Source organism: Maylandia zebra, linkage group LG14 (assembly GCF_041146795.1).
Source record: "Maylandia zebra isolate NMK-2024a linkage group LG14, Mzebra_GT3a, whole genome shotgun sequence".
Taxonomy (NCBI): domain Eukaryota; kingdom Metazoa; phylum Chordata; class Actinopteri; order Cichliformes; family Cichlidae; genus Maylandia; species Maylandia zebra.
The window spans coordinates 10,153,244-10,172,099 of NC_135180.1; the positions used below are offsets into that span (position 1 = coordinate 10,153,244).

General features: G+C 38.6%; 1 protein-coding gene across 2 annotated transcripts in view; it reads right to left on the reverse strand.

The window, feature by feature from the left end:
• The window catches only part of lsamp (limbic system associated membrane protein), a 476,457-nt gene that overhangs the window by 57,587 nt on the left and 400,014 nt on the right, over positions 1 to 18,856 (reverse strand). For both annotated transcript variants that reach the window (XM_004567024.4, XM_004567022.3), the window contains one exon: positions 14,570 to 14,657. In XM_004567024.4, coding sequence (XP_004567081.1) covers positions 14,570 to 14,657 — 88 coding nt within the window. The remainder of the gene's footprint in view (positions 1 to 14,569; positions 14,658 to 18,856) is intronic.

Sequence of the window (18,856 nt, forward strand, 5' to 3'; positions counted from 1 at the left end):
TTTGTGTGTCATCTGCATAGCTGTGATAGTTTATTTTGTTGTTGTTTATAATCTGTGCCAGTGGGAGCATGTAGATGTTAAACAGAAGGGGTCCCAAGATGGAACCTTGGGGAACTCCACATGTGATACTTGTCTGCTCAGATGTGAAGTTACCTATTGATACAAAGTATTTCCTGTTTTCTAAGTATGTTTTGAACCAGTTTAGTACAGTTCCTGAAAGACCTGTCCAGTTCTCCAGTCGTTTGAGTAATATGTTGTGGTCAACTGTATCAAAGGGAAGGGACCTCTCTCTTAGCCTGTGAGGGAGGAATGTAGTAGCACACATACCCACAGAGATGAGTGTAGTTGCACTTCACTTGATTTAGTTCCCATTGACACTTGTTTACAGAGGTGCAACAGATTTTAAGCATATAAAATACAAAGTGGTTTTCTCCAGCCAGCAATGTCTCCTGTCCTATATCTGAAAAGGGCTACGGTGCAGTAGATACGTACCCAACAAAAGCATTTCATACTTAGCAGCAGTGTTTTCTGGGGACTAGAGTAAATTCATTAGCCATGGACTTTGGTCTGTAACTCTGCAGACTGTTTGGGTCCAGGAAAAACAACAAATACAAGCTAGAGGACAGGATAAAACCCAAAGAGCATAACATGGACACTTTAAGTGACATATTTTCACTTGGTGTGCCTGCCTAGGAGAACCTACAAAAAGCTACAATCATGGCTAACTCAATGCTCATGCTAGTCAGAGGTGCTCTTAAGGTTAAAGTAAGATTAAAGTCTGCCATAGCTTCCCACTCATTATTTATTGTATTTTTTTCCACCCCTTATTGAACTCTAGTTTTTATTCGTACCTGTTCCCAGTTACCTTGTCTATAAACTCTGCTTTGGGCTTCTCTCTTTTGGCTGTTGAGTAGTATAATTTGCATCGCAGACATGTTTATGAGTCCTGCCTGCCTTTTCCAAACTATGACAGACCAACAAATGAAATCCTGCCATCCCTTGACCCATACCGCTAGCACTTCTAAAAAGGGAATGAATAGTTTATGTGCCCACTGAAGAAAACCTTTTCTTTTTGATCTAACTGCTGACAGGAGTAGGAAGGAGAGCAGGGAAGTAGACTGCATCCAGGTCTGAGCAGTGTTCAGCTTGATACAGCTGAGCCATCAGGAGGCATCTGAAATCAGATACCGCTCATTGTGTCTGAAGTGCAGTGTGTGCTGTGAAAGCCCACAGAAAGACAGTTCTCAGTATCCTTGCGGATTTCTCCGCTTCATGAGCTTGGAAACATGTAAGAGGCTTTGTAGAAGTCATTAATAGACCACAGGAGGGATCTACTGATATCACCAGAACAGGACGAGCAATTTCTGCTAATATCTAGCACACAGTTTTCAATAGTGGCGCTTTGTGTCATGAGTACAACCTATTTGTGCTTCTGCTCTTATAAATGAAGCGAGCGAAAGTATTGGTCTGAATAGCAGGTGGACAGTGAGTTCAGCCACCAAAAGCTACACAAATGAGTATGAATCAGAGTTATGTAGCAGTCATAGACACTGATAAAAAGAAGAGCACAACCTATAAAGCACAGCAAGGGTGAAATGCTTAAAAGCACATAGGTGTTGTGCACAAGGGGGATATTCTTGAAAGGCAGTCACAAACCCATAGATTTACTTATACAGGACATGTCCTACGTGCTGTGACACAGTCACACAGGTGCAACCTCTACATATACCTAACCTCCTGTCTACTCCTCAGAGAGAGCAAGTGGGGTCATGTTTAACTGCGCCACTCAATCCTCGCTTTCAGAGGCATTCGTGGGTGCAAGAAGAACTGTGCCAAAGGGCTGTCCATCTATTTGACAGGCTCGGGTCACACAGAGAAGATGGTGAGGGATGGAGAGAAAAGATACTGGCAGGTCCTGTAGAAGTAATGAGGGTGCGTGCAGGGCGCGGAGGCAATGGAAAAGAAATAGTGGTCCTCTATATCACAAATAACACCAGGGAGATATTGGCCAGAACCGATGGCCACTGGCTCCCCTGGTTAGTTTGTGAAATATAGCACTGCTGGCTCACCTGCAGCCCTTGTCGATACTCAGCTGTCATGCGTGTCCATGGGATGACCCCATTTAAATGCATGAGAGGACCTCTCGCAGCCAGCACAAATAAAATTAAAGGAGACTGCAGTTTTATTAAAAACATTTTTTTTAAAGAATCAGTCTAAGCAACGTAAGCTGCAGCAGCCCAGGGAGAAAAAGCGAATGGTAAATTGTTGCTTTCATTAAAACTTCAAGGAGTCAGTTTCATTATAAAGGTTCAAAGGCAATGAAAAAAAGCGTGTGGCTGCTTTATCCCACAGTCGCTCTCTGCCTTTTTCCTCTTCTTCCTCGACTTGGATGGAATAATGGACAGTGTGACAACTACTTGTAATTTTGTCCCTGAAGCGTTTTTGTATATGCATGCGTGTATAGCTGCCGATCTGCTACAGTGCTCACGGCAGACATAATGAGGCATGGCGGGGCTTACTGTTGTCCTTCACCAAGCCAGTGCTTCTGCAGAGGTTTTAAAGTGCTTTAACAGTAAAACACCGAACTTCCTCTTATTATTAAGAATGTTTAGAGGCTAAAATTAGTTGAGTGCGATAGCGATGTGCAGTTCAAATGTGTTTAAACCGGCAACTCAACATGAATAATTGATAAAGTGTTGTTCTAAATATATGAATAGTTGCTCTTGACAAGGTAGTGTCAATTATCACAACTAAAGGCTGGAGTTGATGTGGAAGTATCCACCTTAAAGTGCTGGCTCCAAAGTGCTCCAGATTAAAATTAAACTAACAGGAAAAGAGAATTGGTAAAAATACGACATCTGGAATGTTTTGAAGTAAAATTAACTGCTTATTTTACTTCTGAATGAACAGTGATTTGTCTCCAGAAAGAAATGGTTGCAGTAGTTCTGCATCTTTGTGATTAAAGAATTAATCACACAAATGCAGCACGAAATTCCAAATTTTCCAGATCTGAACTTGCATGAAAAAGCGTTTGCGCCCTTCCTGATTTCCTATTTTTTGTATGTTTGTCACACTTTAATCCTAAAAACTTGATTCTGTTCATCTGGACTGAAACTAAAACCACTGGCTGTGAGGTCAGTTTCTTGATCATTAATCTGCAAATGGATGGTTGGATGATTGAGTGTGCGTCAAAACATCACACTTAAATGTTTCACATCATCAAACAAATTAAAATATTAGACAAATATAAGACAAGTAAAGACAAAATGCAGTTTCTAAATTAAGGTGTTTTTTAACAGATTGCTGGACATTCTCCTTCAGGATGTTTTGGTAGACAGCAGAACTCATGGTTCCATTTGTTTTCCATGGTTTCCTTTTCTGAAATGCTGTGTAATGGGACACACACCTTCTAGAAAGTTCAACTTTAGTCTCGTCAGTCCACAGAGTATTTTCCCAAACGTCTTGGGGATAATCAAGATGTTTTCTGGCAAAACTGAGACCAGCCTTGGAACTTTTTCTCCCAGTCTCTTTCTTATGTTAGAGTCACTGACACTGACCTTAACTGAGGCAAGTGAGGCCCACAGTTCTTTGGATGTTGTTCTGGGGTCTTTTGTGACCTCTTGGATGAGTCATTTCTTTAGTCATTAATTTTTGTCAGTCACTCCTGGGAAGGCTCACTTCAATCACTTTTTCAGGCAGGACCATGTAGGTTTAGAACACCCCCACCCGCCCTTAATAATAAACAGCTTCATTAAGAAACTGCATGTTGTTTTTTCTAGTTTAATCTTGGTCTAATATTTAAATTTTTTGGATGATCTGAATCTGTACATTCGATAATTTTTAATCCTACAACTGTTTACAACTTGCATAGTTCCCATTTCTGTATAGCTGTATATCTCAGATTTCTGTAAAGTTATTTATTTCATATTCTGTATAGTTTTTCATATTTATATCCTGTTCATAGCCTGTACATTGCTTGTATTCACTACAGCCTGTACATACTTATAGTTATAGAATATTCACAACATACCTCATACCGTGTACATTATAACATAATAGACCCATTTCTGTAATATACTCACATATCTATATTATTGCTAATATATATTGTAATATATCTATATCACTAAAGCACTTCTGGATGGATGCAAACTGCATTTCGTTGCCCTGTTCCTGTGCATGTGCAATGACAATAAAGTTGAATTCTATTGTAATTCTAAACATAAGTGTGACAAAATACAAAAAAATGAAACTCAAGAAGGAGCAAACACTTTTTCACACCAAAGTATACACATCAAAAATGTTGCATTTTTGAGAAAAACACTTCCATATTTGTTTGAGCTCTTGTTGGCAGAGTTAGGACCACATAAGAGAAACCATTTTAAAGAGCTGATTTACCCGGAGAAGCGTCTAAGTGTCTGAGCTAAAATAGTATTATTTTACCATCTCTATATCATTATATATTCAGTGCCGTTTTGAGCTACGAGTGCACTTGCTACCAAATGCATGGTCTGATTTATCAGATCTTTTTATTCGAATCCAAAAAATCAAGCTATAAATAAAAATAAATGTTGCAAATTCATCCAGAGAAATTACGCCATCAGTGTGATCAGCTGCATTATGAATAGGTAAGTCTGACAAATATTTTTAACACATGAAAAATTTGAACAGATTTTATGGCAAATTTTATGCCTCTGGTGGTTAAAGGCCTTTACCTTTAGATAGCACTGGTTTTGCTACACATCTCTCACCACAATGTAGCTAAAATAGCAACTGGTTAAGTGCACTGGTTGGTATTTCTAGTAAACTTACTATTGTTCTACACTAACATATGCCACAAACTGTAAGGTGGAACTCTGTGTATGTCAAAGCACATCTATAACCCAAATCTACAGTTTTTGTGTCATTATTTTTGGTCTTTTTGTTCTTGTTTCTTTCACTTTTCCTTTGGCATCATTTCAGGTAGCAGACAAGTTGATATACCCCACACAGAGTAGTAAAAGCACTACATAAGTACTAGTCCATTTATAATTTTGTCCCACATCACACATCCAAGTCTAGTCATGACAGATGGCCGTCCCTTCCTTTGCCTGCCTCTCATTGTTAAGAGGGATTTCTTCCTTCCTTTAGTTGCCAAGTGCTTGCTCATAGAGGTTCATCTGATTGTTGGAGTTTTCTCTCTAACACCACTGACACTCAAGGGTCTTTGCTTTGGAATATAAAGCACCTTAAGGCAACTGTTACTGTGAAATGGTGCTATATAAATGAAACTGAATTCAATACTATGAAGCCTGGTGTATACCATCAGAAGAATATAATTTGTGCTAAAGAGCTATATTTCATGTGTCCCTTTGCGGCTTTAAAGACCTTGATGTGCAGTAGCACTGTCTTGTGAAGTTGCTGTAGACACTGTGGAGCTTTTACTGGAAGAAATTTTGTTGATGTGTTTTTCTTTAGTTAGTCAGAGCTTCATTCTTTCTCTTTTTTTTTCAGATGGGTAAAGAGGAATCATCCAGTAGAAAGACTGTAGTCTGCTCTCCATGGCTGGGGGCAGTACAAGCAATAATGTGTATGTGGGTGTGATCATGGTGTTGAAGCAGTGGAGCCAGACAGACTGCCGATATCTAGAATTAATGAAAGCAATGCACTACCTAATCCAGTCTAAACCATCAAATTTCTTTCAGTTCAGTCTTTCTATCTCCCTTGTCTCTCTGTGTAACCCTATGGTTAGTGAGAGAGGAGGTAACAAAACACCCCGGTAACTGCATAGATAAGGGATGGTCTGAGATGAATAAGTGTGAGGGCTGTGCAGAGGCAGAAGAAAAGAGCAAAGAGGACTTGAGATGGGAAGTGGTGAAGAGGAAGATAGTGGGTAGATGGCTTCACAGGCACCACCGAAAGCTTCTGATTGTCCCATGATAATTGTAAAAAGGTCAGTCCTCCTCCTCGCACAGAATGCGGAGCAAAAGATATGTGCAAACACAGAGACACACATACGTATGAGTCTGCACACTCTGTCCTCTCCTGCTACCGTGCTCTTTAGGGTGACACAGCTGGCTTTGGAGAGTTCTGCGGATTAGCTCTTTAAATATCACGGCATTGTGATACAAAGATGGAAGACATGAAAGGAAGAAAGGCTGGATAAGTGCTGAAGACGGGAGCATTTGATGGTTGATCTTAGTCAGGAAGTCAGTGATCCTCAGGCTGGATAAAGGTTGTTCCTTGTGGCTAAGTTAGAGTCAGTAATAATGTTAAGGCTCATAATATTAAAAACAAAGCTTTTGCTAGATAGAAAATAAAGGTTAAAGCAACCAACATGCCAGAGTGGAATGGTGGTAGATACCAAAAAAGGTCTTCTTTGAGCTCCGTTTTTACACAGAGTGAATAAAACTCTGTGCCCCCCCCCCCCCCACACACACACAACATCCTGTTGTTGTTTAATTCTGCCAGCTCTCTGTGCTCCAGAACAAGTGTCTGCAGTACATTAACATGTGCCATTTCTCAGTGGAATGAGATCACAGCAGCCAGGGAACAGCTGTTTATAGGACTATTCAACTTGTCTACTATTTTATAGTCATTCTGTCTCTGTGACATTTATGAAGGGATAATGCCATATGTCTTGGAGGGATACCTGCTCGCAAGGAAGGCTTGGGCGATAACTTGTAGCTTGAAGAGATAATTAAGACTGCCTGGCTAGACTAGCTTTGGTCATACACCCAACAATAATAACACTTACAAAGCTGCACTGAAAACTAAGCAAGAACATGCAGTTCAGCGAACAGAATTTGTAGTCTTAAGTGAATTGCTTAGCTGGTTGCTGTCAGATGGATAACAATCACAATATTTTTTTTAAAAGATATTAATGGCTTGATTTATGTTATAAAGGTCAATGCAAATTCTAAACTGCTGACTCTTGCTCAAAAACCACAGTATGAGATCAATGCTGATTTAAATCAGCTGATTAAGCACGATCATGACTAGAGAAAGGAAAGATAAAAAAAGAAGAAGAACAGAAGAAAACAAAAATAAGGAACCAAAAGAGCAGCTGGAGACTAACACAGGATCAATAATATTGACAGACTTGAAGGAATATGGGAAACATCCAAGACACCCCAGCATGCACGTAGACACACATGGATTTATTGCATAATCACTAACATTAGAAAAGAGCAAGTCAAAGTCAGTCCAGCTGTTATGCCTCATTTAGTGTGGGATGCACAAGCCAACGGAATGACTTTCGATCTACTTGTGGTTAGTGATTACGCCAATGATCTGAAGCACTGAGCACTGAAAGCTGAACCACATGCTGGCTGTGGACACCATTATTTGTCTAACTGTTGAAACAGCACGTCAAATGTTGGATACACAAGTGGACATCAGAGTTCAACAAGCTTGAACATTTCTGATTGTGGGGTCAGCAGCTGCTGGAGGACTCGGTTGCAGTGCCGACTAAATAAAATAAAAGTTCCAGCCGTGTGGAACGAGTATTACAAGACGACCTCATGAGATGAATGAATCACTCCCTGGCCTCTGCATTTTATGAAATACATTAGCATAGCATAGTAAGAGTTGCTGAATTTGCTAAAACAGTGCTGCTGTAGATCTGGTTGCATAAAAGGCTACAAGAAAATTACTGGCATGGTGATTTAGGCTATATTTAGGTTTATGTCTCTTTTTATGTGGTACTTTCTCAAATATTAATTGTACTTTGCACTGCACCTCCTTCTTTTTTTGATTCACAGAAGATCTGGTTTAATTGCTGAAAATAATGTAGTAGTGAGATTTAGGCCCAGAGCTTTTTGAGGCGGTTCTTTTGGACTAAATGCTTGCTAACAATAACAGTACATGTGCTATAAAAAAAACATAGCCACACTTTGGTCACATCAGATCAAACAGTCAAGGGTTTCGGATGTCACAATCCCAAATCATCTCTGAAAATGTTCATCCACACTTTTAATACAGCCCATCCAATAGAAACAGACAAGTAAATGTCCAGTTTAAAGAACTACTATCACTTTTTCACATAAGGTTTGGAAACGTTTTTCCTTAGTAAATTAAATCAGTGTCCTAAAAACACATTTTGTATTTACTCAGGTTACATTTGTCTAGTATTAACCCTTTCACGCATATTGGTCACTACAGTGGACAGTTATTCAAAGGCTGTTTTCTTGTATTTGTGTCAGTGTTGATGGTATACTTGCACATAAACCACTACACTGGACACTGATGTGTCACTCCATACCCTGCCACCCACTGGTCGTTTAATGTTACTATATATGTATGACATGTTTCATTGTAATTATTATTTAACCCTTTCATGCATGAATTATGACAACCTCAATCAGTATTTTTTTCTCAAGTATATTTATTCATCTTTTCATGCTTAAAAATGAATAAAAATGATGAAAGAAAATCCTGATTGAGGTTGTCATAATTCATCCATGAAAGGGTTAAAATTTGTTTGACAATGTGAATCATTTAAGTGTGACAAAAATGCCAAAATTAAGAAATCAGGAATGGAGAAAATCCTTTTTACAGCACTGTAGGCATACAATACTGATGCTGTTTATTTTCCAAAGTCTAAAAAGCTGTAGCCATAAATGCCCTTGATCACTGATTTGTCTCTGTTTGTACCAATCCTGCCTCTTTATTCTGCCACAAAGGAACAGACACTATCCATGGCAAGAACTAGAAAAATAAATTGCAGGTAGTACCTGCTTATTTTTTAAAGGGGCTATTCAGAAAAAAATACGGCACATACTCCATCAATCACAGAGACAACACTTCTGATTTTACTTTCCTGATTCCTCTCTATTGTACCCACTGCTATATGAACTACAATGTTCAACAACACTGGGGAAGTTAGGAAAAAATGTTTTTAAAAGAATGTTCATATATATTGTATTTACAAACAAAATACCTCTTTTTTTAATCATATCACATATTTATTTGAACATGACGTATGCTGTTTGATTATCCTTTACAACTGTGTTGTGTCTGCTCACTATCTCACCCTTTTGCTCTCATCTTATTTTGTTCCACTGCTAGCTGTTCACTGTCATTTAAGTTGTTTAATGGTATCAGGGAAAGTGATGTTGAGCAAGTCAGAAGCATTATGTCAGGTGCTTCCTGATTCCCCATTACATGCAAGGTGTCCTTTAACATTGGTGCTCTGACGTTCCAGTCATGGGTACTTTGGCCACTGAGAAATAATGACCACATTTTTCAGATGTTAAAAACCCCATATGGGGGTTGTTTCCTTGTTGACCCTGGTTTTTATTTATTACTTGCTGGATAGGGTTCGGCCCTTAATTCTACTGCAAATATGCTTAGTTAGCTTTAAGCCCTAAAATCAATACACTCTTGGTTAGGGTCATAGTTTGAAGCAACCCTGCTGATTCACAAAATGATGAGTTGAGATCACATTCACTTAACCCAAGGACACCTTGTGCGTAAATAAGCTGACTGAGTAAAAATTCAAAATACCAACAGAAATGGTAAAAAAAAGGAAATTATGAGGGCAGCATCTGAGGGTCACTCAATATCCCAAATTTCCCTTATTCCTGTAAGATTGAAGAAAACCTTAGATTATTTGTTATGACAGTGTTAAAGGAAAAAGTTGTGAAACTTTTTAGAATGTCAAATATTTGCCATCAGAGAAAATATACTGCCTCCTTCCATCCTTTAGTTATTAATTGGTATTATTAATGAAGTAAGCAGTTTCTATGGGCTTCGGACAGGGTTTTTTTTTTTTACATTGTGGATTTCATCTTTAAAAAACCCTAGAAACTGTTTTCCCTCAGGGATTGCTATTAGATCTATATACATCTAAAGTGTACTTTTTCTTAGTTGTTGAAGTGGTGGAGAATTTCGCTTGAACTCTATGCACACTCCAAAAAACCCCAGCAGTGCAGAGCAGATGTAATTTAATATTAGTTATATAAGGTTCAAGTTCAAAGTCTGTCAAGTGTAAATGATTAGATTAAACCTCTCCACAGGCTATGAGAAAGTGAATCAGGTAGGATTTTATATGAAATGTAAGATATTCTGAATCTAATATTAATCTGCATTTGTACAGTGAGAGAAATAATTAAATATCTTAATTTTAATGGATACAGACAAAAAACCCCAAGGAAAACACGTAAAAGTTATGAATTGATTTGCATGTCATTGAATAAAATATAATATATATCACCTAGAAAAACACAACTTGTTGGCAAACACAGTAGGATGTTTCTTGTAGTTGGCCACCTCGTTTGCTCACATCTCAGGAGGGATTTTGGTCCACTCTCATCTTTACAGAAACTCTGTAAATCTTTCATATTTCTTGGCTTCTGTTTGGCAATTTAAAGCTTCAGCTCAGTCCACAGATTTTCTATGCGATTGACCTTGGAGGGCACTCCATGACCTTCATGTGTTTCTTTTTTAGCCACTCCTTTTGTGCCTTGCTGTAATGTTGTGGGTCATTGTCAAGCTAGAAAGCCCATCCATAACATATCTTTAGTGTTCTGGTCTAGAGAAAGATGTCCTTGTCTAAGATCTTATGATACATGGTCCCTCAATGCAGTGAACTCATCCTGCCCTTAGCAGAAAAACATCTCTAAAGCATCATGTTTCCACCTCTGTGCTTGACTGTAGGAACAGTGTTCTTGTGATGGTCTTGTAACCCATTCCAACCTTGTGCAGGTCTACAATCTTGTCCCTGGCAGTCTTTGATAGCTCTTTGGTCTTGCCCATGATGGTGGAGAGGTTGGAGTGGAAGACGGGGCATCAAATACTTATTTCACTCAATGACATGCAAATCAGTTCATAACTTTTATCTAATGTGATTTTTTTTCTGGATTTTTGTTGATATCCTCTCTCTCTAAAATATTAGAGACTGTTCGATTTCTTCTAAATGAGCAAACTTACACATCTAGCAGGAGATCAAATAACACTGCAAATCTACAATCAATCACATACACACTCTTTTAAGTAGCTTAAGGAGCCATTAAACCTTCAATTCATAAAAGCACTGTCTTAGACTGGCCGATCAACCAAATTCTGTGTTTCATAAAAATCTAATTGGATTGGGGTGAAAAGCCCGCCCTTATATTACGATTCTTGTCATGTGCAGTGACCCTGCTTCCTGGTATCGCTCGTCTGAGCCCCGCAAGTCTGCCACTTTTCCATCCACGGCAAATTTACTTTGTCTGATCATTTGTTTTCCAATTACGACCCTGTCCCTGCTAGCAGAAAATTGTCAGCTTTCGTTATGTGAACCTGCTCTTGGGTCTGTAACCAGGGGCAATGTTTGATCAAAATTTCAAAGTAAATAAAAAGTCCCAGTATTTGTTCACAGTAACACATTCACTGTAATTGCCAGAAACCTACGCCTTCAGCACTGCAAGGCAATTTAGATGAAAGATGCTGAAGTGAACTTAAAGGAGAAGATTACACCCACACAGCAGGGAAATACAATAGATAAGCATAACAATGGCATCAACACTGAATGGGACTTTGAGAAGCAGAGCAAAGGACAAAATAGCAGGTAATGAAAGCAACAGAATCAATGTTTGGCCATAACCGTCGCATTAGCTGTGATGAATGAGACTGCCGTCAGAAACTCTGGAAGCCGGCACAGGACGTTCCAATGATCAAGCAGTGAATAATCGGACACGATGGATTCTGGGAAGGAGAGGCAATTTGCTGCCATGGATCCCAGAAGAGCAACATCAATTCAGATATTGACCTTTAAAGATGCTGTTAATGGATGATATCTTCAGTTCATAGCTGGATGATAAGTTCTTCAGTAGACTATTGTGTGTGGTGAAATTGCACTGTGATGCATTTCATCCACTGACAGCCTGTAGCAGTTATCTGCGGTTGGGTTTCACATCTCACAGTAAGGAGGTTCAAAATGGAGAGGGCAGTTAAAAAACTCCAGCACTGGTGAAATGGATTGAGCTACAACATTAAATGTATCCAAGTACATGCTGTATACAACACTCCATCAACATTTACTGTCACTTTTTGGGTGACGGACAGTTGAGAAGCTCAGACATTCACAGCTTGATGAAAAAGCATGCAAAAATTCAACCCCCACATTCATGCAAGGAAACAAAGACACCATAGGAAATCCAATTGTGAGAACTCATTCTGCATGCATGTATAAAATAGACTCTTTAAACAAGAAAATTCTGCCAACCAGCTGTGGCTTTGAAAAAGCCAAACTGAGAGACTTGGCATTTTGATCGATAATAAACTCTCCTTTTTGTCCTTGATGCACAACTGCGTGTTTGTATTGCTCTTATTGTTTTATAAGTGATTCATAAAAGAAAAACAACTTAGGGATTTGAACAAGGCTTGAAAAGGCCAACCGTTACCCTGAAAAAGTGTGCAGCTGCTGTATAACAGCCAAGTGTGAACATCAGAATAAATGTTTTAATGAGACTGTTATCGCCAAGATTATTTCCTGGCTGTGATTTGCTTTTCTGAGACAGTGTGTAGATATAAATAGGCAGGAAAAACTACAGGCAGAGAAATTATGTTGCAAATGCTTAAGGGCATAATAAGACAAAGAAAATCATAATAAATACCTGAATTCGAGCGTTAAGTGGTAACTTTAGAAAGAAAATCAGTATTTTGATGTGACGTAAGCTAATATTCTGTCTTATCAGAGGTTTGCTGGTACTGTATGACAATAATTTCGCCTCTGTCAGTGCGCCCCAGGGTGGCTGTGGCTACAATGTAGCTTGCCATCACCAGTGTATGAATGTGTGCGTGAATGGGTGGATGACTGGATATGTAAAGCGCTTTGGGGTCCTTAGGGACTAGTAAAGCGCTATATAAATACAGGCCATTTACCATTTACCATAACAGAGCTAGTGCAGACGAAATATCATTTACCGCTTTTCACTGTGATTTTAAATATGACGCCCAAAGACATGTTAGTACAAGCGAGTTAGGACATCAAAGTAAACCCATCAGAGAAATAACACAAACTTTAGGAGTGGCCAAATCAAGAATCTGCATTCTTAAAGAGAATGAATGCACTGGCCAGTTCAAGTGCATGATGACAAAATTATTTCAATGCTTAAGAAAAATAGCTTCCTAAAACAATCCAAGTGAGGATATATACAGGAAGTAGGTGTATCAAGGTCAAGGTCTACAATCAAGAGACACCTTCATGAATGGAAACAATGAGGGTTTACAACAACATGCAAACCACTGATTACACTCTTTGGTCATGCAAAGAGTGTAGTAGAACTGGGCCACTAGTGTTCATTGATGTTGTGACTCCTGACAGATTGTACAATGCTGCCCACTTTCAGCCAAATAATTCAAAAATGATTGCAAAAGCAACACAAGAGTTTCATGAGGAAGAGAAATGTGATAGTCTTCAATGGGCAAGTCAGTCACACCTGATTTTAACTCAACAGAGAATACCTTACAGTTAGTAAATACAAAACTGAATGCAGAGAGACCCACAAATAAGGAACAACTGAAAGTGGCTGCAGTAAAGGCCTGGCAGAGCATAACAAAGGAGGAAGCACAGCAGCTGGTGATACCCATGGGTTTTAAACTTCACACAGTCTCTGACTACAACAGATTTTCATCCAAATAACAATATTTCTATTTGAAGCTATATTAGTTTGTCCTATAACTTATAGGACTATAAATAAAAATGACTTCAATTCAATTTCTAAACACAAAAGGCAATACTTTTATCAAACACCTTGAAGTAAAGCTGAAAGTCTGCATTTCAGTTTCAACTTGTTTCTTTGACCTAAAAATCGATTGTGGTGTGATCTGGGAGCACAAAATTTACTCCTGCTTTATCTGGTATTTCGTTTTCAGACATTTTGGCACATCCAAGGCCGTTATTAATTTGTTTTAAGCACCACAGCCATTTCCTGATATCTAAGTAGTATGTGCCATGTAATTGAACTAAGATGTTCCATGTTGAGATAATTAGTCAAGTTTTAAGCCACAAATCCAAAATTAGTTAAGAAATGTATGTATGGGTCTGACTATCAGCAGATATAGCTTCCCAGCGCCTACAGGGACCATTCACAATTCCAGTTAAAAAGGGGAGTAATGAACAGCTTAACATGACTGTGCATTGAGGCTGATACCTTTTCATCAGGCCTCTCAGCTAGAAAAAGTTGATGAGTTCACAGAATTGTTTCTACTGTAATCTCATGAGCCAAAAGCCTCGTACCCACAGGAAAACTTCAAAAAAACCTAGATTTAATAGGGAAAAATATCACCGTTTCTCACTCTTCCTGATTACCTCCTGCTCTCATCTTTGCAGCTGTCCCAATTAAAGAGAGACAACTTCACATTCTTTGAAGTGAAAAACTGCTTAAGATTTTTAAGTGCACTTAAGACTCAGCTGAAGTAAAACAAGGCATGCTGTTTCTCACGAAATGTATTCCTGTAATTTCCTTTCCAGACACCATACAAAACAAATGCAATAGAAATGACTTTTTGCATTAACATTTGTGTATGCTGCTTGTGAACTCTTTGACAATGACTTCATTCGATATGTTCACGTTCTGCCTTGCAGCAGGAGCTTGTAGCTTACCTTGTACAATGAGGTAGACCTGTGAGGTCTTGGGCTGCTGCTTAGTCTGTATGGAACAGGTGTACGAGCCTTCATCATACACATCCACCTAACACATTAAAACAGAATATTAGTTATTAGTGTAAAACAACATTTAATTGGTTGCGACAATGCTACTGGGAGAATGTGTACATTTTAAATAGATGATATCTTTTTCCTAGTAGCAAACGCATACAGTAAATACATTAAGCCAAAAGCAAAAAAGAAACGTGGGTGGTAGATGTTAATTTAAATGAACAGATAAATATTGGATTGTTGTATGTTAACATGTTTGAATGTTTAAACTACAGTTGTCCATTTTCTAAAAAATATAAGTGTACTGCTACGTTTATTGGCCAGACACTGTCCACCCCCACTGAGCGGACAATGAAATGTTGGTAATGTTGGCATGACTGTTTTCAACTGAATATGCACCCATATATTTAAAGATTAAAGCTTTAATTTATCTTGCTCTGATTGCAGTTTATGTACACCGTGGTTTAGCTACACAGTACATGTCGATACCATGCACCTGAAAAAATGCATGCTAGAAATCCCATTTCCCTAAGTATATTTATATTGTTCTTTATCTGACATTAAATGTACAATATACCCACTAACAACAGTAAACTTAGTCATACGTTAATGTGTCAAATGCTTCATGCCCTGGAGGACGGGGCTGTGGCCCCCCACACCCTCTAGCGGATCATTACATGAAGGAACCTTTTAAAAACAAGCCCGCTCATGCTCACATGTGCACACACGGGTGCTCACACACACAAACGACACCCTTTTTGGCTCCTACCTCAAAGCACACTGTGCGCTGTCGATATTACGTGCTGCACAATAATGTTTAATATTTAGTATTTACAGTTATATTCCCATATATCATCGTGATGTTGTTTATTGTATTGCTCTCGTTTTCTTCTGCTTGTTTTCTTTTTTCTTTCTCAACAGGTGATCCAGGTGATTGATATATGTATTTTTTTTGTCTCTTCTCCGCTGTTTTTTCCCCCTCTTCCTTTCTCCCTTTTCTTTTCCTGATTCAAGTCTGTCCCATATCTAGCAAGTGAAAATAAAAAATAAATAAAATAAACAATAAAAGGTGAATCAAATAGACCATTACGGCAAGGCTGGGATGGTCCATTTGGTAAAGTAAATCTGTTGGGCATCTTTCTTTGCCTTTAGACAATAATTCTGATGGCAAAAGAACCAAACGGGACAGGCAAAAAAAAAAAAAAAGAGTGTCAAATGATATCAAATGATGATGTTCTAAACATCATAACTAGGAGACATCAAAATGTAGTAAATTAAATATTTACAAAATTAGATGTTACTGTTGTGAAATTAAAATGAGGAGATTCTTAAAAAGGTCTTATGTGCAAGAATGCTTGTAGGCAGTTACTAGGCAACTTGATGCTGTCATAATTGTTAGGGTACCCGGGATGTTGAGTCAGTGTTTTGTGTTTTTGGTTGTTTGAGTCTTGTTTATTCATACTTGTTTTCTCTGTGTGAATTGTTTCCTAGTTGCATTTCTGTATTTGTAGTTCAGATTGTCTAGTTAGTTATTAGGTTCCTTTTCATGCCCTGGTCTCGCCTGCGTGTCCTGTTTGTCTTGGTCTTGCCTCTGTGTGTCCTCTGTCAGGTCAGTCTAGTCTTCATGTTTATCTGCCTGTTTCCCTGGTCATGTCTCTGTGTGTCCGTCTCGTTCCTTGCTCTCTTGTCCTCTCTCTCCTCACTTTTTTCCCAGTGTTTCATCTGTCTCATACTTCCTGTTTTAGTTTGACAGTCTCTTGTCTGGTGTGTGTCATGTTCAGCTGTGCTTCCCCTGTCTCGTTAGTTAGATTATGTTCCCCCATGTGGTTTGTTCCTTTGTTTGACCTTGTGTGTATGTCTGCGTCTGCCCCGATCTTCCTCATTCTTGCAGGTTAAGGAACTAAACCTGCCTGTTTAGTTCCTAGTTTCTTCCAGTTTGCTTTCATGTATTTTGTAATCAGCAATAAAGCTGTGTTTTGAGTTAGTCCTGCCACTAAGAGTCTGCATTCTGGGTCCTCAATCCTGCCTGCTTCATGACACATAATATTTCATATCGATAAGAACCTTCAGGGGCCTAAGACGGACCTGTTTTAGTTGCTCAATTCCTGATCATGTAGAGAGAGTTCACAGGCATGCACACAGCCTGATACAGACTTTATGACAATACAGCAAGATTCAAATGAAAAGAGATTACCAAGATAAATAGCTATCTGAGCATATATTAGCCCTGAGAGTGAGAAACCATGATGTATGACTGGTATTTTTGTTGTATTTTGCTGTTCCCCACAATGCTTGAGTTCCCTCCTTCCTTATCCTGCTACTGTAATTGTGGAGCAGTCTGTGTGTCTGACTAATCCTTACTCCAAATTCCCTCAATCCCATCCAAACTTAAATCAGGGGCAGCCCCGGATTTAAGTTTGGATGGGAATTAGGGATTGAGAGATTTTGCATGTGGTGATTGTTATTGTTGTCTTTTGTAATTTCTCCTAAAAACAAAAAAGCAAGTCACTTCCCATGTCACAAAAATGCTGAGTCATTTTAAACTGACATCCTCTTTAATCTGAATTACACTTCACTCAAAGAAAGTATTTATGAAAGACCAAGAACTGCACACTGATTAACCACTATCAGAATTTTCTCATCAAACCAATAAAAACCAAACAAATATTTGTTACATAACTATGAGATTACTTTTATTCATTTCATTTTTCATATATTTTGTTTATATATATTGTTGCTTTTAGTGAAAGTAGAAAAGGTTCCTGAACGATCCCTTCACTGAATATTTTTCTACCTCTTAAATATCATTTTTGCTTTGTCATTGCAAACTCTGAAGTACTTTGTTTCGGCTTATTCATACTTTAAGTCTGTTTAAATGTGGTTACCATGACTATTTCACTTACTTATTACATTACATTTTATATATTATATTACATATTAAATGTCAATGCTGTTAGGTGACTTGAAAGTAGAATCATTAAAACAGGACAGGAAATAGTGTTTGTAAGCCCCATTAAAGAAATGGATCGAGGAAAGCACTTACAAACAGTTGTGATATTGAAATGACTAAATAATAGTTGGTTTTTTTGTTGTTTGTTTTGAATGAAGTACAAAATGCTGGCATTAAGAAACTGAAAAAATTGACAGACCATCAGTTTTATTCTCAGCTGAAATTGTTGCGGGGAAGGCATATGAACTTTATTGTAGTTTAATGTGTGCTTTTTTCTCCCTTCAGATTCTAAAAATGTCAGATTTATGGCCACACCGCCAGTCACCCCTATCCATGTCCCCATAAAATAGCAGAGCAACTCTGTCTCATGCAAATTACTTTTAGATATTAGGAATGCAAAACAGCAAATATGTTTGGAAATAAATGTATTGGAGCCTAGGTTATGTTTTCCATTAACATAATGAGGAAATGTTGTGAATTAATGGACTTGGCAAAGTCCAAAATGTTGATTTCCTGAGTAAATCAACAAAATGTGTTTTATCCTATTATAATGCAATCTCATCATTAAAAAAAATTTGTGATTTTGATGTGTCCATGGTTATGCACACCATTGTTGTCTTGGCTAAGCGACTTGAAGAACAGGGCAGGATGTGTTTACCTCATTGTCATTCAAACAACATTGCTTTCGTTGCCCAAAGCGAACCACACTCGGGACTCAGAATGCAAATGCCCGTCACTTATGCCAAGTCTTGCACTTTGTATAACCTCTGCAGTTGTATGTAGCTTTGCTTTGCTTGCTCTCTATAGCCTTTCCAAATTTTACATTTGAGACTATATACACTACATGTTATGTTCTGCCCTTCTGTCATGCTGACAGTAATAAGGTAAGTTTAAAATAAATATTTCTATTTGAAAGTATCTCCAATATAGAGATGAATAAGTTGATGGAATAAGTAGATTTTTAATGCTTAGCCCCTTTACTCTGTCTTTGTGGCTGTAGCTCAGGTGGCAGAGCAGGTCAGCCACTAATCAGAAGGTCGGTGGTTCAATCCCAGGCTGCCTCCTGGCTGCATGCCAAATATCCTTGGGCAAGATACTAACCCCATGTTTGCCTACTGGTGGTGGTCAGAGGGCCCGGTGCCGCCAGTGTCCGGCAGCCTCGCCTCTGTCAGTGCGCCCCAGGGCAGCTGTGGCTACAATGTAGCTGCCATTGCCAGTGTGTGAATGTGTGGGTGAATGACTGAATGTAGTGTAAAGTGCTTTGGGGTCCTTAGGGACTAGTA